A 26175-nucleotide genomic window follows, 5' to 3' on the forward strand; every position below is an offset into this window, starting at 1 on the left:
ACGTGGATATTTTTTAGTAGTAGAAGACTCCGGTGACGAGCAACGTGTGCACGAGCGGAGTGCGCGCAGTTAGAGGCGGCAGGTAGCCCGTCCAATCATCACATTACGGTCCTGCGATAGCCACAGGTGTCACATTGTTTCTCTTTTTTGATTTAATGATTAGTGTCAGGGTGTAAAGACAATTTCAACAAATGTAACAGAAAACATATTTAAATCAACTGTTCAAAAACAGTATTAATATCAATGAATACCTCAGACCATGATATTTTACTAAGTAGCAGTAAATCTAACATGAGACAGGCCTCAGGCATCAGGCATACCCTCCAGTGTATTTGAGTGATGACGTTATTTGGAAATTGCACAGATGAGCAAACATGGCAGCAGCAACATTAATGGAGCTTGGCGCCCTGCTTTTCCCACTGTCTCCGACCTGCTATTCAGCTGCACCGACATGTGCCTCGTGTATCCACACACAGATGATTCCCTCAGAGATTAACCTGTGATATAGTGCTGCGCGATCTCCCTTGCATGCAGATGCCCCGGGGACTTTTTCAGGGGCCCCTACATTTTATTCTCTCAATATATAGTGATAATGAGAGAGCCCTTAAACCCTCGTTGAAGAATATTTCCCCCGGAGCAGTGCTCCCTCAGGCTGCATTCCTATACTATCTGTCTTAAATCTCCTCTTAAAATGCAGAAATAAACCACAGAATAAGAAATGTGTCATGCTTTCCATGATATGGACAACGTGTTGTTGAACGTATATGTGTTGAATTATTGTCATTAAGTGGTTAGAATTTGATGTAGATCTGAATATTTTTTCGGGAACAATTTTCTTTGAAGAGGGAGGTTATTATGTGGTGTTTCACTCAGATTATTATTATTGGCTTTCTGTGTTTCCCTTACGATTATGATCCTAGATAATACACTGTGTTTGCCATGCCATATAGATCACAAGACAAACCCCAGAGGTCCAGGGTCACAAGCCACAAATGGCAACATTTTAGGAGAATTGAGCTGGAGCTCAAAATGGTCTCTTGGCACCGGCTTGGAGAAGAAATCACAAGTCTTACGAGCCTTCTGGGTGTCATTTTGCCCGGCGGTGCATTCAGGCAACACTTACAGCACGTCCTGTCCAACTAGCTGAGAGCAGCAGACTTGCTTTATGGCCTCTGGATTGGACGGTGTGAGGGAGGTGGGCACGTAAAAGTGCCTGGTCGTAGGAATCAAAGGGAGGAGGCGGCATCTCAGGAACACCGGAGCCTCGCTGATGGGATTCTCTCAGACAGCAGAGGCCAAGTTTGCCAGTCCCCATCTCCTCAGTGGAGAGGCCACTTCCCTGGGCCACTGTGGTTCCTCAGTATCACCTATCAGCCAGGTCAATCAGTGGCTGAGATAAAGCAGTTCCTCAGGCCGGATGGTCTTTGAACACAGCAGGGGGAGAACTCCCCCAGGCCTCTTATCTCATTAAACTTGAAAAGGTATATTAATCCTTGAAAGTCTAAGATAACAGTATGGATAACACCAGTCATAGAGACGCTATCTACGTTGGGTCCTCAATGTTTCATCTCAGGAGACAAGAAAGGATGTGGAATTCTTCTTCTGCTTATGAAAAAATGTCTCCTGCGTTTCAGGGTGATTCACATGAAGTGTGAAACAACACAACACGAAAGAAAGACATCTTGGCCTCACAGAAATCACAGGCAAGAAACGAATCCAGCAGAAATTAGACGACTGCACACCCATCTGTCATCACTCCTGTTATTTCTCTTTTCTTTTTTGAGGTGTACTTTTTCACACCAGCACACAAAACAGTCTCCTTGGTTTGCTGCCAGTGCTGCCAGTGCTGCCAGTGCTGTCCTGTACCCTGAGCACGGGTAACAGCACATGGAAAGAAAAACACCACGATGTGCTACTAGATGCCAGATCCACACACATCTTGACATGCACACAAGAAAGCTGGAAAATATCCTTAATGTTCTGTTTCATCCCTCTGTCATTTTCAACTCTGGTGCGCAGGCTTTGAACGGTTTATCAAACAAATGACTTCCTCACTCACCTCGACTTGTGAGGCAAACATATTTATACACACTATGTCAAACTCTAACATCAGACAAATAATAAAACCTAAACTAATTTGATTTGTTGCAGCTAACATCAAACACATTTTTTTTGTAATAGCTTTATGTTATAAATAGAGTTTAGCTCCCTCAACATCTCTTTGCAATCTGACTGTGAAGAAGACCAATGGTGATACACGTTTTAGGTCATTTATTAGATGGCACTTCATTTGAACTTGTTCATTTATAATCATGGCAGCAAAGGTTATGTATCACAATGTTGGCAATATACCACTTCTTTGCTGTATGTTTGCTTTCAATATTGGGACTTCGTAACCTGACAGGTTGAGAAAATGAGGTGTAGCAGCAAGGCTTCACTTCCACCTGCCAATCATCAGTTGCAACTGTACACCTAGTAGAAGAAGAAGAAGAAGACAATATTGACGAACTGAGTTAGCAAGCTACTGGAGTTACTGTCCATCCATCCGTTCTCTATATCTGCTTATTCTTATTCAGGGTCCATGTTTATAGATGGAAACACTGATGCAATGAAAGTGCGGGTCCAGTGAATTCCTAAAAACTGTATTTCTGTGTGTCCTAGCTGCCAGTAATTCTTAGAGATTAAAAGGGAGAGCTTATTAAATCACATACAATTCGACAGCTAGGAGGAGCACTTTGTATAGAATAGTGTTTAAATACATTCTTCTACATTTACATTCTTTTGGTTTCTGCCACAGATTTTAATACTTATTTTAGTCCCTGGCACAAACAAGTAGTGTAATAGATCTGTTTATTGATCCGTTGACTCTTTGTGACTGTAAAAGGATCTAAAAAGTCCACTTCAACAGATTGTCCTCTTACTGAATTGTGTTTTTAAGTGTTAACTGGGAAACTAGGACTTTGCTTGGTCAGGATGCCAAGGGCTGTAAGACTTCTACTTTAGCAAGATCTGCTGGTTTATTCTCTGAACTCTCCTTGCATTTATTTAGTTATTACTCAAAAAATCTAAACCCTAAACTTTGCACATACTGTATAGTATGGGAAAGATTGCAGTTGAACTGTATTTGTCCATCAGTGTCTCTTTGTGCACCGCGACAATCCATCACCAAATCCTACGCAACTTCTGTATGTCCTATACATCCTGTCATAACTTTATTTCAACCTTGAACTTGTTGGAATTCAACTGGAGTCAGAAAGAGCCTGTTATGAAACTCTGTCCAGTTACATTATGGTGCACAGAGTAAGTTGCCCTTTCAGGATGCATGGTGTTTGAGTGTTATTCTGGATCTAGAAGTACTAACACTGTTTATATTACTGCCTCCGGTGGTCATGTGACGAGCAGTGAATAGCAAGTGAGCTGTAAATTTCAGTGCGGAGCTGACCTGCTCTGGTTGATAATGTTGATGTCCATATACTATGAGAAGGCATACGTACAGAACAGGGGTTCTTTCTGGATGAAGCAATGTTCTTCATATTTACTGTGATTGCTAGCAACTGATGACAGCAGACACAACTCAGAGAGGATGGATAGTACAAGTGGATACACAGAGAGATAAAGTGGGAAAAGAAATCTGAAACATTTGTCAGTTTCAAATTCGAGAGCTGTCGTCTTGTGGTACAGTATTCTCCTTAGAGGTTATGGTGCGACGCATGTATTTGCCATGATGCTGAAACAATAAATCTCCAGCCTACAGCGTGAGCTTCACAGCTGCATCATTCAACCAGTCGAGGGGTCTGCAGTTTGAGGATTGATGCCTTGTACTCTTTTTAATCAATAGTTAGCATTGTCAGTGGCAATCATCTGGTGTAAATCAGATTGCTACAGAAGGATGAACAACCAGAAGGGCGCCGTGTTTGCAAATCGCAGTTGCAGGAAGACTAAAATCCTGATTGAATTTTGATAAAAGAGAGAATTTGTTAAACACACTTAGATTACAATTTAAATAAACAGATTCATTAAAAAGATTTGATTTATTTCATTTGCAGGTATCTATCTGTTTACATTCTCAGCCATGAAATCATCTTGAAAAGGTTGTGATGCAGAAAGCTGACACAATAAATGTAGCTTAATACGTGAGGGTTTTGCTTTGTTTATTTAAGCCCTGGGGTTTTAAGTGTTGTCAGCAAAGCGTGCATTTTATTCTTACTTCCAAACATCACATTATTTCATGATTTAGCAGGCTTTTTGAGTGTGAGAATATGTTTCTTGTTGATCCTCGTGAATTAGAAATAAAGCCATTGGATTTGACGCCTTGAGATTCTAGACTCCGATTACAAAGTGATCATTGTCATCATCTATAACATACTCTTGTATGTATGTGCACACTGCATCCAAATGGTTTTTATAGCACTTAAGGTGAGAGAAAAAAAAGCCTCACTTAGAGTCTAATCCATTTAGAGGAAATAGGTAGGGTTATGGCGTTCTTACTTCCTTACACCTTTAAAAATGCTTGTTTGCTTTTACAACTGGCTCTGTGGGCAGCTGGGGAGGGGCAGCGCAGATGGATTTGGGCTTCGTTATTTTTTCTGCCTTTGTAACAGCTCATTTAAAATCACAAGGGCCTGAAGCCCAAGACAGATGGAAACTACTTAAGAAAGAGTCAGTGTCTAATTTAAGTCAAATACTTCCGACTGTGAAGTAACTCTACACCTTTGTGAAAATACCTCAGGAGCTCTCTAGAAAGATTTTTGAATAAGTTTGTACGAAATGTTTTGTTTTATATAATACTCTCTCTAAAGTCTTGAGCCATCGTGTACAATGTACAGCAAAGAGCAGTCTGTCTGACTTTCTATGAACATAACTTGGTCCCCATTGTCATTTGAAAGATGTTCTCAGAGTGGTGTTGAGCAGAGAGCAACATTAGACTGCGAGTGAACTCTTCCAGTCTCATCGTTGCGTGTATAGCATATCAGGCCAGTCCCATGAACTAAGCTTGCTGTGAAATTTCTTAAGCTTGGTTTGAAAGAATCTGCGCAAGTAATATATCACCCTCTCGCAGCTCACCTTATCTTGACTGCTCTAATACTGCCACAAGAAGCCCTGCTTGCTAACATCAAAGACATGTTTTGAAAGCCTCTTAAGCTCCCTTTAAAGGGTTACAAAGATCCCCTGAAAATAAATAGCTAGGTTATAGGACCTAGTGTGGGAAAAGCATGCTGGGCTAACGGTTTACGCAGCCCATTTGAGATGATGTTGTCAAAAGTATGAAGAGTGTAACTTGTGAATTGAATGCTTTTGAAAGACTTAATGGAAGTTTTTTGCTTTCTTTTCTATGTATGCAACTTCTTAATACGATGTACAAATGTACAAATAATCTGCAAAAGAACGTCAGAGGTAAATTAACTTTATTTTTAAAAAAGAACGGTTTATCACACAAGGCAAGAAAGAGAAGAAATGCAAACTGCTATGAACAGACCACAGGATTCCCCAACCCCCCTCCACCCCCCCCACCCCCCAGCAGCAACGGGGTTCTCATCAAGACAACAAGACTCACATTGTTCTGATTGGGTTTACTTACACTAAAAACATTAAAAGCGGACAATCTCAATGTACAGTATTAGACATTAGACAGTTTTGATTTTCTCATGAAACCAAACACAGAACCTCATACTAGCATTTTGTTACATTTAGTCAACGGTACAAATGAAACAGGAAGGTTTACAGCTATGCAATACATTTGATTGATCACTTTAAGACGGACTATACATGTCGCAATGGGCACTTTCAGGGGAAAACAGGCTCGAAAAAAGAAAAAGAAGATGCAAGGTCCTGTCGGGGTCTTTTTTTTTTTTATTGAGGTAACATCAAACCTGCATGTTGAGGTAAGCATGCCACGAGGGAATACGTAGGAAGCGATTCCCTTTAAAAGGGACTCCCTTAACCATATCCCCACTCACTTTGTAATTCGCCTTGACAGTAAATCAATTCTCAAGCCTGGCCCCTTGGACTCCTCAAACCCGAGGTCCTCCTCTCTCAACATTCCTGCACACATGAATCACTCCAACTCCTGGCTTCTAGAAGGCATTTCCTGCCCGGCCCTCTCTCTCTCTCTCTCTCTCTCTCTCTCTCTCTCTCTCTCTCTCTCTCTCTCTCTCTCTCTCTCTCTCTCTCTCTCTCTCTCTCTCTCTGTCTGACTCCTCTGCTGAAAGCTGGGCAGGAACCCGCCGAGCTTTGATTCGGACCCAGAGGGAGGAGAGCTCGGCTTAACACAGAGCCCCGGCTCTGGGACCGCTCCGAGAGAGAGAGAGGCATGGAGACACGCGGTGTGTTTGGAGATGCCTGCACACCCAAGCGGGGATTTAGTGCTTTATCCTTCAAATTTCAACATGAGCAGTGGACCATATTCCAACGGCAATATCGCTCTTAGCGCAAAAGTCTGCCCTAAGGGAGAGTCCTCAGTTAGGATTTAAGTATACATTCTCTCTAAGACAGATGTTCATTACTGTTTCAGCTCTGAGACCACTTAACGTGGAAGATCATAACAGATATTTGAGAACAGCGAGTGTGTAGTGTGTCAAATTCCTTAACAAACTCTATGATGACTCCCAAAGTTGGATAGAAGAGCATTCAAATGTTTCATGGCAAAAAATGTACAGAATGGGAACATAAGTTGGCTCTTCAAAGCTGTACACTTCCCTCTAGAAATCATCTTTGATGCTAAATCCACAGTATTTGTACATACAGCCTTTTTGTCAGTTCAGCGGACTCTAAGATCAAAGCAGCTCTTAAAAAGAACGGTCTAAATTGTCTTCATATTATATACATAAAAGTGACATATTTTACAGAGATCACTACACAAAAATCACAAGCAGAGAGTCTTAGAGTGTGGGCTGCAGCTGAGTGAAAAGGGGTCATATGTTGTGACAGGGAGAGCCGGGCCTACTGTGCAATGGCTGCTCTGTGTGTGTGTGTGTGTGTGTGTGTGTGTGTGTGTGTTTGTGTGTGTAAACTGAAGGGATGTAGATGCACATCTTTGTAGAGACTTGTTTATCTGCGAATGTTGCAAGTGTGTGATCTCATCCTCTTCCCTTCTCAGATCATGGCTCTTATCACCAGTCGTCCTTTGACCTGGTGGAGATAGGCGCTCTGCTCTGGCTCTAAGCCCTGATTGGTCAGGGCCTCGTCTTCACTGTCGGCCGGCTCCTCCTTGACCCTGATGACCCCGTAGTGAGCGTCGGGGAGCTCGCCGCTCGAGCCGCTGCTGCTGCTGCTGCTCAGTGTGTGCTTCCGGATGACTCCTCCAGGGGGCAGCCGGTCCTCCTGCATGCTCTCCGTCAGCTCTCGGTGCTGCTGCTCCTCCTGCTCCTCCTCCGACTCCTGCAGGTGTGCGCTGGGCTGACGTAGCTGCTCAATGGACTTGGACAGCAGCTGCAAAACACATTGGCTCCACATTAATGAGGATATCCTGCAGCTGATTATCTTTAACAAATCAAGCATTCATCAGACCAAAGCAAGAAATAATATCCAATGAGATTTCTACCACATGAACGACATTAAGCAAATACAGCCAAAGATTATCAGAAAAACAGTCATAGCCATTTAATAACTCTAAGCTTTTTCCCAAACTATCTTAATGTTGAAAGAACAAACTGTGAGCGAAACATCCAATATACTGTGAACACTGTAATTTGCTAAATGGGAGTGCTCTTCTTCCTCTGGATAATTGTCGCTGACCCACATAAGTGGATTAGTGTACAGTTCAGAATATCCAATGGTAAATCGTGTTTTATTCAAATCTATGCATGTTTTTTCTTACTTGCATCAACAAATATTTTAATCAATCACAGACAGTATTCATTTGTATTAACAGTTGCGACTGTCTGTGTTGGGGACATCCAAGCCGGTTAAAAAGCCGATAGAGCAAATGAATGATTTGTTAGCAGGTACAGAGGCATGTGAGTTGAAATTGAGCCAGACAGAAGAACTCTACTCAGAGGGATGTTTCAGTGTCTCGCAGCTCTGCTAATGTAATGGTGCTATGATTTGATTAGCCGGCCACAAGAGGGCTCCAAGAGCTGGAGCGCCCACCCCTGCTGCTAACCGGCAACATTACTGTCCACAGAATGTATATAAATATCCTTTCAGCTATAAGAATTAGCCTCCTTAGCTTGGCATTAGTACACACTGTCCATACTACTTCCTAAAACCCCTAAGCTCTTATAAACTTCCATTAGTGCCCCCTACTGTTGCAGGCACTGAAGGACGTTTAAAAACAAGCGTGGACCAGCTAGGAAATTAATTAGGGCAATGTTTCGGAGATCCCTCTCAATAAACACCGAGGGCTCATCCCTGATTAGGGGCCATTTATAACCTCCACTTAAAGAGGATTTACTTGCTATCTCATTGGCCTGAGTGATGAGAGCAGGGCATGCGTATGTGTTGCTAGACAAGATGTCGCAATTATTCCAAAGCTCTTTTCAAATCAAATCGACTTCAGTGAGGACTTTTCAATAACTACAGCTGATATTAAACTTGATTTCACTATTACTTTTATTATCATGTTTAGTTTTTATAGAGGAATTCAAACTGAAACGGTTTGTTACAGTGAAAGCTGTATCTGTACAGCTCAATGAGTGCTTGTGGTGCTTTGTGCTTTTTATGACTCCTAGGTAAGAGTTGCTCTATGGTTCCCAGCGCTGGGAAACATCAGTATGAGAGCGCAACACAATGCTGCCTTTCACAGTGTCTGCCACCTCGCACACGTCCCTCACCAGAATAATTACACTCTGTGTATAGCGAGGTCACCTCGGCCGGCGAACAGAAACACAAATATTGCCACAGAGGAACAAAATGTATTCTGGGCACTTTTTCGTTCATTTGAACTCAGCTGAATTGAATTTCACAGAGTTAGCATGTGAACGGCACTGATGCCTTAAGCTATGATAACAGAATTAGTGCAGGGGAAGCATTTCTTCTCCCATTTGAAGTCAAGGCAGAAGTTCTTTGCTTTCGCAGAAACAACACCGGGATTCCTGGGAAGAACAGACAACAGCCCGGGTCTCTAACCCTGAGCTACCGCAGAATGCTTTTACAAAATGCTATAAATAGATCAGCATTTGTGTTCTTAAAATGATTAAATCAGACTCGCTGCAGTAAAATAAGACCTCCTGAGACCTAGAAAGGAAAAAGAGAATGCTGCGAAAAAGAAATCTGAAAGTCAAAATCCTCCTCTGTGATTTGAATATTGATGAACAGCACAATACCTTATTTATATGGATCTGCTGCTGGTACTGTTTCTGCTTCTCCAGGAAGTGCTGGTGTTGCTGCTGGATGACAAGTTGGGCCAGAGTGTTCTGAGGCAGCGGCGCTGACTGGGTCCTGTTCAAGGGCCGGTGTTTTGGTAGTTTGGGCCGACTGCTGGAGGGGCGATCCTTCATGGCCAGAGGGGACTGAGGGTGGGATGACATGGTGCCCTGGACTTGAAAAACAAAACAATCAAAACTAGTATTAGGCTTCTGTTAATGTCATATTGTACATTGAATTTATAGCATAGCAATATGTAGTGTAGTCCACCGTAATGTATAACATGAAATAAGGCAGTCTCACCAGAGGAGAGCATCTTCTGCTGCCTCATCTGTTCCTTCTGCAGGAGGTGCTGGAGGAGGGCCTGGTGACTGGGGCTCACTTTAGACTCCAGGCCTGTCTGAAGGGGCACAGGGCCCAGCAGGTGCCCGGGCAGCCCATGCCTAATTTCTGTCGATCTGTCCCCCAACCCCATGGCGGTCTGAGAGAAGCATCAAAGATAATAAAGTAATGGTTATTCTTTAAATCACGCTACATATGCTGTGCATTGGGCTTGTTCGTTACTTATTATCATTTCATTATAACAAGCCAAATTCAATACTACTGCTTTTTTTTGTGAATGAAAATAGTTTACTCAATGGTAAGGGGTTGCTGTAGCTGATGAACAGGCCTCTGTGGAATGTGCCACAGAGCTAAAAGATGATATATCATGTGCTGTGCTATCAGGAGTTGCACTTGAATGGACTTGGCCTTTTTAAACGCTGTGATAAATGAGGTAATAGGGGAAGATAAGCGCACGCCTGACACAAGACACTGCGGAACAATATTTATCTAAGGGTGATAAAATCATTTGGGGCCACAGGTCACTGACCTGTGGTCGCACAGAGAACTCAGGCAGCCACTGATGGCAGCTTTTACAACTTAGACCACCACTGAACCACAAGACTGGTGTAAAGCAATATGTTATTTAATGTAAAACAAACAAGGTTTGAATAAAAAAAGTCTGTACTTACACTAATGGGTGAGGATGCAGTTGAAAGCCCCAAGGAGATGTTGGGTAAAGAGGGAGAAGTGTATAAGCTCAGCATCGACACAGAGCCCTCGGATCGGAATAACCTCGGCTGTGAAGGCCATCTCTGCATCGAAAAAAACACAGGACAGAGGGAAGACAGAGAGATTCAGGAGAAGGCGACAGATTTAGAAATCCCACTGTGGACAATTTCAAAAGGCAACACAAGCAGCGGCATAAACGTTAATGCACTATGACGAACAACAAGCCCTCCGTGCTCCAGAAGGAAAGGTGTGAGTTTTTGTAATAGATATAAAAGGTGTGGCTGGCAGAAACTGTTTCCTGGAGCTTCACAGAATGGCACCAGGGAGGTTGATTTATATATATAAAACATTGCAAACCTCTAAATCTACCGCTCCACCCTCAGTTTTTTCAGCCCCCAGTCGGCCTGCTGCCTGTTCCTACTCCGTGGTCCCCACCCTCAAGCTACTCTCCCAGAGAACATCAGCGCTGGGGCATACTTCCTGTACCCAGCAGAGCCGCGGACCAGCATGTGGTTTTGGAACAGCCATGTTTATCCTTCCAACCCCTACCAGTACTCAGTGACCTGTATGTGGATATCCGGCCCATATTTGACCCAGGGGACCCGTTCCCTCTGAAAAAGGATACCTAATGTAACGGTGCACAAACATGCCTTGCTTTTGCAACAGGCATGAGGTCTACGGGCAGGCCCCACCGTCCACCAATGGCTTTCAGCTTGGGGCTGATACAATAGCAATCGTGTGTATTTGTGTTGTTAGCTTGTGGGTGTCTTTGGCTACTAGTGCCTGGGATATCAATTAAACTCCACAGTTTGTCCGTCTCCCCCCAAGCCCCGACCTTCAGCACGATGTCAGGGCGTCTCCCCCCTTCTCTGTGTCGCTGGACATCCCTGGGAGAGTAAACAGCGACGGTTAAGGAAAACACAGCTGCTCTGCTGAGATTGTTCAGAGATGTGTCATATCTGCCACCCTCTATAATGGTGTGCTTTGTGAGCTTGGTCCAAGGGGAGCTCTGGTCAGTAACTCAGCCGTGAATCTACTGGGAAACGCCTCCGAACAACTCAAAAGAGGCTCGCCGCCAAGCCAATGACAGGGCTACAATGACAAGCCAACAGCAACCTTACAGCCAAACTAAAGATGTTTTTTTTTTTTTTTTTTTTTTTGGCAAAACATAAAACTGATTGTGCAGCACATCTGGAAGAAAAATGTTGGATAGAAAAAATAAAATGTGCAGCATTAATTCCTACTGTTGTTTTTGCACGACATAATGTGTCATCTTTATGCAAGTAAACTTGGGGTAATCAGACATGTGGGTCAAGCTGTGCCTCTTTAACGTCAGTGTGGGGAGTCATTTTCAATGGAGTGGAACAGACAAGAGGACAACTGGCTGTTTTTATAGCTGCGAGCGGGACGGCAGACAGACATTTAGTACACTGACACAAAAGTATAGTTTTGATATTCAAATGATTTCCATTGCAGAATAACGTCAGCAGTAGGACTTTTGCTTCACATTTTGGCAAATCGATAGCAGTGCTGATGATTTATAAACATACCTCCGTTTTTGTGGTAGTAGGCAGAGAGGAGGGTCCATTTTCTGCCCCCAAGGCACTAGAGGCCCCTATGGGAGAGCTGGGGCCGGAGCCAGGGGCACTGTTAGTGGGCGTAGAGTCTACGAAAACATCAAGGAGTTAGACACAGTATGCGTGCTCACACTCTGCACACAACACACATACACAGAGGCTCTGCATAACAGCTGCGGCCTCACAACAGTTTAATGTGTACGGTCATGGCTGCCTGATTACAATGGTCCTTCTTACATAAAGATGCTATGACCATAATATGCTACTGAATTGCAAATTGGCTGATTATTATGCAGCTAAGTAACATTAACACTAAAGAACAGGCTTGTATTGTTTTCAGAGAACACTCTAAACAGAAGATAATAGGATGGACACAATATTCCGCACATGTGGTAACAGGGGAAAAGAAAATTCAGCAATATAATGCACCCATTAGCTCCAGAGCCCTCTTCTTGTATGGAGTCATGATGTTTCCATCTCTTCTCTTGAGCATCGGGCTGCTCCTCCTCTCTGCTACCTTCTGCTTCAGTCTGGATCGTACCTTCAGGTTGGGCTCAGAGGCTAAAAGACAGGGAGCAGACATTTTTTATGTTAGTCTCAATTCACACTGTGTGGACAATAAAGAAGCCCCATCACACGGAGATAAATTATACAAACGTGAGAGTGTGTTGTGACTATTTTTATAGTGTCAAACGGTGTGCTTTTATACAGCCGGAGTGAAATGAACCTTATCAAAGAAAATGTTGACGCCGTAAAATAAGAGAAGACTAAAAGACAAATAAGGAGGCTATAAATCAGTTAAAAAATAAGCAATGTTGTCACGCTTCGACATGTAACGATTTCAGTTTCAGTGAAATTCAGAGCATGTTTCAGATAAATTAAATGAGTCAGGATTGGGCCCATTTCCACCTCATCTGGACTAAATTAGGTTGAGCAACACACACTAAGTGAAATAGTCCGCTACCTGCCGCCCTGGTGACCACAGTCTGATACAGTAGCAACAGTTAAAATAACACAAAAACATGGCAGATGTTTCAAGCTCTCCCCACGCCCCCCCCTAATGCAAAACAGAGATACCCAAATACAGAGTTTGAACACACTCCAAAGTCTCTCTCTCTCTCTCTCTCTCTCACACACACACACACACACACAGCTTGGCCTATACTGATCCAGGCTTACAAATCTAGACCATCACTGCTAATATAAATGCTGATGCTGATTTAAATTATTGAATCTTTTTTTAAACCTCAATCGAACACACACTGTTACACACAACAGATGCTTAACATCTCTGAAGTACCAAAACAAAGCCTTATTTGATGACATTGAATTTAAGAGGTTGAACACAGCGGAGAGAATAGCTCAATAAAGAATTATTTATTTATTCATGTTTATTTACATATGCCATTCTTTGAACGGGACTAACACTAAAGTGTAACTACTAAACAGGGGCATAAACAGGAACTAATTAAGTTATGTTTCTTTATTTTCCCTTTAAATTGGTGAATGTAATTTAGGGTGTAAATAATGACCAATAACTATAGATTAGGCTTGAGATATATAATATATAATATTACAGACCAATGAGTGTCTTGCAAAAGGTATAGTCACTTTAAAAAAAAAACATGACATATTATATAATGCAAACAATGCATTGAGCTGCAATGAGGTTGAATCCAGACAAAGAAATAATCTTTAATAATGTAAGCATCTGTTATGTGAATGCTTTTGTGCCTGACGGTTGAGTCGTGCTCACAGTGACAGTGACTCACTGGGTCAATACGTCTCATATGGACTTCCCATCAGCCCTGTGGACATGAACTCACACAGCTAGCCTTATACACTCACATAAACCAGCAGCATAAAAGCTGGTGTTTTGACAGAAAGCCAGAGCACAAAGCTGTGTCAAAGTTATGTAAACCTGTTACACAATAGCCAACCTGTTTCAATTATTTAGCTCAGATCAATAATTAAATAGGTCTATTGTGATGTGTACAACATACAGCGATCCATAGGGAAGTGGGGCTGTGACGTGGGAGCACTGCAGGGGGGAGAGGGAGCGGTGATGGGGGGGGGGGGGGGGGGGCAGCTATAGGAGAGTGGGCTGGATGCTGCTATTTCTGGCTTTTGTCAAAAGCAGCAAAGCCCTCTTCCCTAATACGTGGCACAGACCTCTAATCCTGTGGGTGTGAGGTAGAATGAAAGAGAGCGAGGGAGGAAGAAAAGAGGCAGGAGAGAGAAATGGAGAGAAAATGCTGCCGGGAGTCGTATGAATCTACTTCACGCACTGCTGCCTTGATTGCTTTCTATTTTTACACACTTGCTGCCACCAAGCTATATACGCATCACAATTGGTCGCCACGGGAACGCCAGACAGCACCTCGGGAACAAACACTTTCTCGCTGGTCTACGTGGAAAATAAAATTAAAAAAATGCCCCGATGCACGATGCAACAGGAGGCAACGATGGCGGCTGCAGAGCTCACACACTTGAACACCCGGGTGGTTTCTGCTCCAGCTTCTCAGTAATCGAAAACATACAGTAATGGCGCCAATATACTAGAGTCATAAATCAATCACCTTATTGCATCTGAAAGTGGTGCTGCGGGGCTCGTGGCTGTGCAAGTGAATGTGTTATGCTACCGCCGCTTATTAATAAGAGACCGTGCTGTCACTGTGGGTGCCTTCGTCCATTAGAGCCCGGACCTGCACAGATGGCTGCGTGGAAAGCTGAGGTGTGTGTTCTGTACATAAAGATTTGAGGCATTCTGTGTTTTAAGATTAGCAAGTTAAATGTTTCTATTCTTTACAAGATCAGATTCTCATCACTTTCCATGCACACAATTTACTTTGATATACTTTACAGTTACACTTTCATGGGATTATTTTTGAAAATCTTTCCTGCACCTGCCGAATGCACACATTTGGTTAACCGGGTCAAGACCAGAGAGGGTGTTGCACTTCCTGCTGCTAAGCTGCAACTATTCTTGCAACAGACTATCGCATGCCCTCGGTGCGCGCTATTCTGGGCCCGGGAAGCGAAACAAAGAGGATATGTAGCGAGTAAACAAGTTAATTATGTGAAATTCTTTAACTTGCTTTTTGAATGGGTGGAGTAAAGCTAAGGGCATTACAGCTAAACTGTGTTTTGAAGGACGACATAACTATTAATGGGACACCCAAATGAAATCTCAAAAGAACAGATTGTTCCTTTAATGGGATATTTACAGGACATACTGATCCATAGTTGAAATTGTTATCATAATGTCTACACCTGAACGTAAGAAATAGCGTGCTGAAAATGGATTGAGGCTATTTTTCAATTCAATTTTAAAAGATACTTATTGACCACCAAGTGTTAAGCAATATATATTACATGTACATCATTGTGAACCTCAACCAGAGAAAGGTGGCGCTCGGCCCTCAGGCCAGATAAAGCAGTGGGGAGTCTGACGTGGAGCATTGGAGTCATCTCCACTTTGTTTTGAGAAAGCTATCTTTGCTTAAACAAAACAGTCCTGTCGAGGTTCATCCTGCCTGTTCCCGTCTTAACTCTGCAACACCTGCCAATCAGCTATCAGTGACAGCTCGTGGCTCAGGGAACAACACTACCTTTGTGTGTCCCTCTCGGGTGCAAAGCTCTCAGAGGACCTTAATAAAGACAGACAGGAAGTGGGGGAGGAAGGCCTAAGCAGGAAATGACCACATATAGATTCAGGAATCTGAAGAGCAAGAAATAGTTTTATCAGTGCAAGACAGGCAGGCACAGAAATGGAGAGATGATTTGACCGTGAATTAAAGGATGAAAATGTTGAGACTGAAATTGTATCTGTCCAGTTATTTGTTTAAACCTGCTTCTTTGTGTTCACAGTAAAAGGCAAGCACTCCAACCTGTTATTTTAGAAAACTGTCTTTAACTGCTTATTATACTCATCAAGCAACTCATTACCTTCAGGATCTAAAGGCATGTCCCAGAAATGTAAATATGTATTTACAAGAGGCATGTTTTGAAGGTGGTGTGATTGAAATAGATGACAGTAAATAAAAGCTCTCAAAGCTTTCGTTTACCTTTCTTATATGTTGTCCTGCCATGCAGTGACTTTATTTTACAAGACATAATTCCTTTGCCTGATCTCTAAATTGTGTATACATGCAACATGACAAGGCTGCAGTTAAATAACTCAACAAGTATAATTGTTTTCCAATGTAATCTAAAGAGACACAGAAAGGAAAAGGACATAAAGTGATTCGGTGACCTCATTGCAGAATTATGAAGTATTTAGCTTAGCGAGCACAAACCAAGAGGCAGGAATTATTCTTATTTATACAAGCATCCCCAAAGGATTGCTCAAACTTTAAACCAACAAACCTGAGCTGCTTTTTGGTGGGAACCTGTGTCTTTTCAAAATAGCTTTTAAAGCCCATAACTCAGGAGAAATTAATCCGCTTTAATTCTCCCATTACCCACAAAACCGCTAAAAGAGGCCAAGGAATTTGGTTTATTATTGTAACATAGGGACAAATGTAGTTCCTTTAAAAATAATGGCAAGGCAATTTCGGTACAAATAACACTAATTAAAATTTTAACTTGTGAAGTGAAAACATACAATTAAACTGTGTCGTTACATGTGTGTTTTATTGTAATCCAAATAGGAATAAGGAAGGTTTAAGTTACTTTTCTGGCATGCGTCACCTCTTATGAAAGTTTTTTTTGTGTAGAGCCCTGGAGGGATACGGAGGAGGGGCCGGGGACATAATGAGCCTAACTGATGTTATTAGCAGGTCATCAGCAACCTCAGGAAATACTCCATGGGTACACCGACCTCTTGATTGACAAGGGTCAAAAAGACACACACACACATAACGCAGTGAAGTAAATGGAAAATGACTAATACAAGGCAATATCTTCATGCTCACATCTCTTTAATTAGGTCTGCGTAGATTTATGTATATTTGTATTTTCATGTCTGTGCTGTGTGTTTGTGTGTGTGAGGGAATCAACAAACCTGTCTTTCTCAAGGGGAAGTCGTCCTTGCTCTCTATGGGTGACGGCAGACGGTACTGGCAGGTGGGGGATGTGCCGCCCAGAGGTGGAGAGCTTTGGTCCAGTGATGTGTGGTGAGAGGACCTAGTCACACAAAAACACATCACATTTATGATGCAGATTGTATTTCTATGTGATTTGCATGTACTTTCTGTATTTGTATCGCACTCTTTCACGCTAAAGCAACAGAAAATACTTACGTGTACCAGAGTTTTGGGTGGTGGATGAAAGAATGATTGACTCCATTGCTTCCAGGGTCCTTCGCTGATTTGCTCAACAGAAACTCTTGGAGTTTCTGCTTCACCTCGGTACTTGCCACAGCCCCTGTGAGGCCAAAAGACAGAACCAACGGGATTGGGGTTACCCTAGGGCTCTGACTCGTGATATACTACTGCCTGTTAGGAATCAATCGTCCACCATATTGTAACAGATTCCCTCACCTGTTTTATTCTCCTGTATTACAAATGACTAACTGGAATTGAAGTACTTCATTCTTTTTTTTTCCTCTTTTATTTCTTCAAATTGAGTTTACAATAGCTCCCCTGGCAGCCACAATTTATGTATGAAGATCTCCCCCTAGTGGTCTGAGAGCACTATATTAGTTCTAAACGCTACAGTGATACTGCAGAGAGATGTTCTTTCCCATTGGAGGGTTACAGTTGCAGGTCACAGTTTCGAATTACCTGACTTGACAAAGTCATAAATATCTCTATTATTAGCTATAAGGTAAAAACAGAAATGAAATACTATATCTGAGGCTATTTTCATCGTGCTATTGAAAGACATTTGTCCTAAACTCTAAGCTTGAATGTCATTGGACAACCGCATGACATCAGTTGCATTAACTGGTTAAGTACCATGTCATCATCATCATCATTATTATATTGTTGGATATGAACCTAAATTGTCTCTCCACTGGATGTTTAAAAACCTTATAAAGTATAAATAAAATCTAAAATATCTGCACGACTACAAACAACAAGGACCAAGAGAAAAAACATTTTTAAACACTTTATTTGTTTTATTTTGATCTTAGCCCTTTGAAGGTAGTTTTATCAAATATTGTGTAGGTGTTTCATTAAAGTTTAGTAACTATATTGATGTGGACGACAGGATGAGTAGCTACTGCTGTTACAAAATCTAACATCAGGCTATGTTAGTTGGAAACCCTCCTTTTATTTCAATAAAATAGAATGTCATGGATAAATTATGGCTAATATTCTTACAAAGGCGATATTGATCCTGCCACATGACTCGATGGCTGTCATCCTTGTGATAATGATGATAACGGAACATGTACATGAACCAATGTGAATATATGAGTGGAGCATTGAGCTACAGTAAAGCATTCACATCCAGCTGTTATATGCATATTTTGCTTAGACCCCACTCTATGATAATGCATTAAAAGAATATTGGAAATGGTCGAGGGTTACGATTTGGGGCCACATGCTTACTTTGCCTCGGGGCTTCTCAAAACACCTAATTCCCCCCCTGATGTTAAGGAGATGGCGATGATGGCTGCGTCGAGCTCTTACCCTCTCGGGAGCGCTCCTTGCCCCGGAGGATCAGGCTGGAAACATGCTGCTCTCGCCGATTCCTCTCCTGCTCCTTCTCCTGCTGGCTCTGCTGCTGCTGCTCCAGACGACGCTCCTTCTCTGCAAGCTCCTGATGCTGTTTCATGGCCTGGAGTTCGTGCTGGAGCTGAGAAAAAAAAACGCAGCATGAAGAGAGCCCACTGACAAATACGTTTTTTTTAAACTACAGTGGCTTATGTGAGCTTCGGTAGATATGTTGCTGTGATGGACTATTCTGTGCTCGTCTGTAGGAACACAACTCACACTGTTCTGTGATGTATTGCTCAACACCCTGCCTTGCTGTGCTGAGTTGTTTCTTCTCTTTCTGCACCCTGTGATGTTGTCCTGAGCTCTAATGTTTTCCACTGATCTGCAGTATGCCATGCGGTGTTGTGCTCTCCTGTTTTGTACACTATGCTGATGTGCTGAGCCACTGGGCACACTGCTGTGCTGTCCTCCCCACAAACTGTTCAGTGCCACGCTGACCTTTAGGTGCTCTTGGAGCTGAGCCTGGTGCTGACGGGTCAGCTTCTCGTGCTGCTTCTGGAACTCGCTGATGAGTAGCTGCTTCTGGATCTGCTGCTGCTTCTGAATGAGAAGCAGCTCCTGCTGCAGCTGCCTCTCCCACATTCCCGGGTCAGAGCCGGACCCTAGCATCCTCAGATCTGTACGCAGGTCCAGTGGAGACAAGGACTCCACAGTCAAGTCTGGCTTAATGTCCACTGTGAGAGCAGAGAGAATAAAAGAGAGAAAGAGATTGGTCAGTCCCTTAATTAGCACTTTTATCTGTGTGCATCCAGAGGTGGCTGTTTATAGTATATGTGTATACTGAGTTAGGTTCAGGAGGGAAATTAGGATTCTGAAAAAGAGAGTTGGAGCTTTAAAAATGAAAAAATAAAGAAAGAGCGGGGAGGGAAAAAAAGGGTCAGAAATGAGGAGCACAGCTTTCTCTCTCATGATCCTCACAAACCTGCAATTATAATAGTTTCTATAAACAAACACGGGATCACATCCGTCAGCACAGACTACTGGGAGCAGCTGTAGAACAGACTCAATAGACATTTGGCACGAAATGTTGATGTGGTCCTTTAAAGTATTTGAATAAATCCTATCTTCCCACTGTTTGATAAATAAATAAAGAGAGTCCGTTTCCCTGTTCTCAACCAGATGAGTCATGCAGCTATCCCTTGTTAACGCAAATGATTTAAGGCGAAGTAGTGTGAGCCAGAATTCATGTTCCTGTGATCTTTCCATCTCTGCTCTTGAGTGCAGATGCTGCGATGTGTGCATCTGTACGAACTGCCTCTGTCTTTGACAACTACCTCCATTATAAGTAATTGCCAGATACAAAGTGGGAGGGCATCCCTGTGGCCTCCGAGCTCTATATATAGGTTATTCCACTGAGAAAATCGATTGCCCGTAAAGAACATAGGAGACAGGGCTACTTCATCTCTCTAGTCCACAGAGGATGATTAGTGATTGTACACTACTTTTCTTCATCTTTTTTCATGCTTGTTCTCAACCTCTCAACTGTATTTAGTTGCTACAGTTAGAACTTGGCTTTTCTTTCAACAGAATTACATCTTTGAAACCGTTTAAAATAAAATGTCAATGTAGTTATGCTGATCGTGATGTGACATTCAAGGACGGTTACGCAGTGTCCGGACTCTATAATGTCTCTTCCATTTTGAGACCAGAGAAATATTCAAACCTACTTAAAATTCCAGTGGCTGGGGGGGGGGGGGGGGGGGAGGAATTATTGAGTGCATTCATTGCTGTAATCTTCTCAAGGGTCACATTTGAGGGAACAAACACAAGCAATGTTACTACACCACCTGTTCTTTGGGAAGCACGAGAGGAAAAACTAGCACGTTACCATTGATATGTTCACATAAATAAACCTGGTGGCAGTCCTGTCATGCATTTATCCTCATAAACTGTAGTGAAATGCCAATAAAAAGGAGTTTAAACCTGCCAAAAGAAGTCAGTCTACAGTAGCCATCACTTGAGAAGAAGTGCCCTCCTGCTCACTGATGCTGTGAAGCTCACTGGCGCCCATTTGTTTTGTCCTGTAGCCTGTTTTTTATTGCCACCATTCCTTGTGTATGCGCGCGGTGATGATTATAAATAGAAACATAAAAGCAAGTGGCGCAATCCTGGTCTGTAACAACCCCCACACCCTTGTATCCACCACCCTAACTTGCCGCTGCCATGGCAACTCCGGCGACGTAATTATGTCCCGTCCCCCCCGTCCCCCACCATCCTGCAGATATCGAGTCTCACCGCATGTCATCTCTTGCCTACAGTGGCCAATGTGACATGTTGACTATTATATCAGCTTTTTTCAGCTCTAAGAAGGAGTCCCCAGCAGAGAGATATAAGGCATCAAATACACACACACACACACACACACACACACACACACACACACACACACACACACTACAGAGATTCAGTGATAACTTGTCTTAAAACATGTTCAAAGAGTGGAGACAGCTAGAGGGGACTCCCATACTGTAATTCTTCTTTCTCTGTGTTCTAAAAACAGCTCCCATGAAATGACAGAGGATGGCAGCGGCTCGGCAGGCACCTGTAGAACAAACCCTTCTCTCCTGACAGGGAATATTAATCTCAGCTTGGAAGTACTTGACACAGGACTCTTCTGTTCCAGGGGCACGATGAGAACCTGTGAACCATTGAAGGGATCAGAGAGACAGACAGCCCTAGCGCTATACTTTTGCCTAATGGACCTAAATATAGCAACAACAAAAAAACACCTGCTGCCTTCGGAGAATTCACCACCGAGATATCTAATTAATCTCGTATTTCATTCTGTACCCTCGCTGTGACTGGCATTAAGGATCTCCACTTTGATCAGCACATCAAGCTGAGCCTCCATCAGGAAATCTCAGACAGTGGTTTAACAGGATGGGGGGGGGGGGAAGGAAGTGGAAGAGGAGTGTGAAAGCTTAAGCCTCCTTTGATAACCAAGACTGTATGAAATGGCCATTGAGGAAACCACAACAACAACCTCGTGTGCCTGTTCTACTCATGTCCACTGTGTCGCTGGATGAAATGACAGTGGTGAAGAAACATAGTACGGTCCTAAAGGTAGCAGCTCCACTGAAGCCCTGACCTAATAAATCATTTACAACTTACATTCCCCACGATTGACTGACGCGATTATTCTCTGTGCTGATTGTAACAGAGAAAAGGTAAAAAATATGCCTCTGTCTCTGTATCAAAACATAGTTGCTCTGAAACTACCTGAAACTCAAATTGGCTGTTTCTATATCACAGAAATACTCCTGAGGCAGAGGAGAATACGGAACCACCAGTAACTAGGGCTAAATATAAATGCTTTTCTGAGCAGGATCTTAATATAGACAATGTGCGAAAGACTGTCACAGTTGCGAGGCCGCCTGCTCAATTTAACACGGGCAGAAATAAAAGCGCAGTGTTGCATTTATGTAACTTTCGGGTCACTTTTCGAGATGATCGCTCGCAAACGAGAGCCTGTCACCTCATGTTCGGTGGTCCGGCGGTGCCATTTACAATCCTGACCCTTGATATGAATACTTTTTTTTGGGGGGGGGGGGGTGAGGTGCTTCCTGATTGGTGGAAAGTGCACAGACGTGTCTCTAGGCCCTGGTAAACAAGAGATTTATGAATGACAGGTCCCAAATTTGTTTTTAGCACAAGGGAGCAACAAGCACCCTAACCCCATGCCCAAATTCCTCCCTGTGGAGGGCCTGTCGGGGGGGGATAGGGTGACTCATAGCCTGTGAGCACACTCCCACTGCAGCGTCGCACCGCCAGTGTCCCCAAAGTGTTTATTTCTATAACCGATGTGCCTCTCATTAGCCTTGGTGGTGGTTGGAGTGACAATCACAGCCTTAATTTGAGATGGTGGATGGCTGTCTTTTTCTGCCTCAGGCCACATTAACAGGCTTCCCACCCCGGAGAGAGAATAGACACACATCGCCAGTGACATTACTATCACATGTGAGGAGTATGCAATACATAGATACACATCGTTAAATATTATCACCTCTTTCCTGCTAGCATATACAGTGATAACTAGTTATTAATATTGTAAACATCCTGCTGAATATAAGCAGCTATTCTTACACCCGTACACGTTAGCTTGCACCTAGAAATGACGTTTGGTGTCACTGAATTAGGCTACTGTTCAGATTAAGTTGCTTTAGCACAACAAACACATTGTGTTTAGTGTTGATCAACTGTCTCACAGGATATTAAAGGGGCCCTGTGGTGTTTGAACAAAAGTTATGTTTCCAATCATAAATATTCCTTGGATGTGTTTTTCAGTAATAATAATGAACGTCTTGCATACATACTGTGAAAGCTAAAGTTTATCTGATTATTTAATTGATGATAATAGTGTTTAGAAATAGTTACATTTGCAAGAAGTTAAAAAAACAACACTGTTGACAATATGATCTGTGTGTTGTTTTAACTTGTCATTAGTCTCAGTCTTAAATCTTTCGCACCAAATAAAAAGTTAAAAAAAATGAACCAAATTACAGTGTAGAATATGGTCATGGTTAAGTAGCCTGCTTTTCACAGATTTAAACATATGGCCCACTTTGTGTTTACACGTTCAGCATGTTGTATGTTGCATGCATTCAGTGTGCACTTTGAGATTGTTGCTGATCTAAATTCCCCGCCTGACAGTATAAATAGAACCAGAGATACAGAAGATGTTTGAGGGCAAAAATAAGCTGATGCTTGGGACTGCAATGTGGCGCTGCATCTCTCATTAAGTGCCTTGTTATTTTGAGCAGCTGGCATGTCTGAAGCAAAAAAACAGGTCTTTATTTTTAAGACTCGGTCTCATCCTTGCAGCTGAGCCAGAGCTGCGGCTTGCAGGCTATCTACTAAAGAAAGAGGGCCGAGCTGAACCACAACGGGCCGCTCGCTGAGGGGAGCCAGGGGTCCTGCCATCTCCCGCACTGGTATCATGCCAAACCGTCTCACAGCATAGACACTAAAGGACGTAGATCAAATCTCTATCCAAGTCCCTCTGACAATATCTTATCATCATCCTATCTTCTGTGCACAACATTGGCATCAGATCTTACCGCCAATAAAATACTTAATAAATCAATCACAGAGAGTCAATAGCCTTAATGCCTTGAGAAACAGCAAACACTCCAACCGTACAAACAAAGGAAAAGCATCCCTCAGTCCCACTGATGAAACACAAGCTATAAACCGTGCTCCTCCTAATACAACATGAACAGAAAAAAAAGACTGTATTTTTAACTTGGGCTTTCTATTCAACACACTCTTCAATTATTTAAAAGAATAACTTAATCATTTGTATAATGAGCCACTGTTAAGCAATACTGAAACCAAATCTGATATTCATGTGTGTTATTGTGCACGGCCTCTTCTAAAACACGCGGTGAGGCCACCTGAACGGACTCGGTACGGAGACGAGAGGACTTGAAAAGAGCCGCTCTGTTATTATCTGAGAGGTGCTCATTGAAGGGAGCTTGTTGTAATATTTAACATATTTTACACTTGGGGGGGGAAATAATCAGTTTTCCCTTGTTGGAAAGCATTGATGTCACTGACACTAATCAAAATAAAAGTATGCCCTTTAGTTTCATGTTGCACTTGAAATGTAACAACAAAGATGTCAAACATAAAAATGTCAAGAAGTTTGCTTTAGAAAACAATTCACAAAGGAGCACTTCTCAAATAACAATCGTGACAATAGATTCATATCCTAAAACAATAATACACAGCACATAATAAACCCACCAGGTCTGTTTTAGAGAGAATGTGTCTGCTCTGCCAACAACACTCACATGACATCCAGCAAACTCATTCAAAGGCATTCTGGAGTCGCAGTTTTTAGACAGATCACGTTAGTCACTCTCACGTGATTTACTATAAAATGGAAAGAACAAATTAAAACGGGCAAATGACAGAATTCTCTATATATATCTGTTCCAAACTGCCGTTATATCGGGAGCATGCCGAGATGGAATGATAACGCACAGACGCCTAATCTTAGCAGGCTAATGCCATAAGCTGAAAATAACTCACCTAAGAATAGCTGACCCACAGAATAAGCAAGGAGCCTGAACTCAGGCGCTCGGTCGGTCTGTTGTTTGGCTCACAGGCCGCTAACGGCAGAAGAAGAAGAAGAAGAAAGCCTCCTCTGCTGCTCCTGTAGCCTGATAGTCAAATAACGCGCTCTATTGACAGAGATCACAGAGGGAATGTGTCATCTCCCTGTCACCCCCCCCTCCCGTCGTATTTTTAAATCTCCTCACGTTTTTAGCCCACTGCCTCTGGATGTTTTCAGTCACCCGTGTTGCTCTCCTGAAGTCAGGCTTAGGGCTGTGCTTTTGTAACTCCCCTTTTGCTGTTGACTAATTGTAGATATTGCAGTGACAATACATTGTTCAGTAAATTAGGCACTCACATGACTTCATCCGTACTTTCTCACGATGCTTCTCAGTAAACCCCTCACATGATAATGTTTTCACGGAGCGCAATGCCTCAACGCCGACGTCATTTCCAGAGACAATTTACACATTTTATCAATAGCTTACATGCTGGAGAGGTGTGACTCATCCGGAGTGAATAGATGTTACTCATACTGATGTCAGCCATGTCCTCTTCAAATTCAATTCTCGGGTCAAAAAATAGAACAGTCAATGTCTGTGGTAAATGTCCTGAGAGAAACCTTTCAGTTGTGCCTTCACAATTTCTGTCACAGTTTTTTTTTTTCTGTTCCCTGAAAAGTGCACGCTGACATGGAAGCTCGCGAAACACAACATCCCTTTCATGTTCACAGTGACTCATTTCAGGCGAATAGAGCATGGAAATAGTGTTCACACATTTCCTCATTTTAGTAAAAAAACAACAACACTATGCATCCTAAATACACTTTTTACACTCTTTACAAGGCATCTTTTAACACAGATTAAGTTCCCACTGAGAAAGACAACTCATGAAGCAGCGTTTACCATCACAAGAGCAAATACCTTGATTGAGGAAGAAGCGGCTGATCCCACCACGTTGTGCTGTGCTGAGAAGCTTTGACTTCTCTTTTCATACAGAATGAGAGACTGGCTGAGCGCAAAGAGTTGAGAGTACGTGAGAGAGAGAAAGAGAGAGAGAGAGAGAAGGGGAGAGAGAGAGTCAGAGTGAATGTGTGCGAGAGAGGCACAGACGATGTGAAATAGCAGAGAAGTAGGGAAGAGATTCAGAGATAGAGGGAGAGGTTGGAATGCAAAGAGGGAGGGAAAAAGAAGGATAAAAAAAACCCGGAGATTCCTCAAAAGGAGGAGAAACGCCGGGCTGTGTGATCACCTGAGTTGTTCACGTTGTGCATCTTGCTCTGGTTGGGGAACTGCTGGTGTCCGACGCGCCTTTCTGTTGTGGAGAAACTTGACTCGCCCTCGTAAATCGTCTGCAGCATACTCCACTCAGCGCTCAGGTCTCATTGCAAGCCGAGCGTTTCCTGTCACCAAGAGCCACCCCTCAGCCACTCAGGGGAGAGACCGCGACAACAGGCAACGCTCTCCCTTCCTCTGATACACCGCTCTCAGCGCAGAGCAGCAACACTCTCTCTCTGC

The 26175-nt window shown here is 42.9% G+C and overlaps 1 protein-coding gene across 2 annotated transcripts; it reads right to left on the reverse strand.

Annotated features, from left to right (window-relative positions):
* Positions 1-5530: 5530 nt before the first annotated feature.
* hdac9b (histone deacetylase 9b) lies at positions 5531-26018 on the reverse strand (the record flags this gene model as incomplete). Of its 2 annotated transcripts, none has more annotated exons than XM_079165332.1 (11): positions 5531-7428; positions 9264-9478; positions 9607-9784; positions 10317-10439; positions 11907-12022; positions 12363-12494; positions 16939-17060; positions 17177-17300; positions 18515-18680; positions 19040-19275; positions 25910-26018. In XM_079165332.1, the coding sequence occupies 11 exons, from the start codon at positions 26016-26018 to the stop codon at positions 7093-7095; spliced, it is 1857 nt and encodes a 618-aa protein (XP_079021458.1). In that variant the 3' UTR covers positions 5531-7092. The 2 variants fall into 2 exon arrangements, with proteins under 2 accessions (XP_079021458.1, XP_079021459.1); XM_079165333.1 differs by having other exon boundaries at positions 25582-25918.
* Positions 26019-26175: the final 157 nt, after the last annotated feature.

The sequence above is a fragment of the Pholis gunnellus genome (genome assembly GCF_910591455.1).
Source record: "Pholis gunnellus genome assembly, chromosome: 8".
Lineage (NCBI taxonomy): Eukaryota > Metazoa > Chordata > Actinopteri > Perciformes > Pholidae > Pholis > Pholis gunnellus.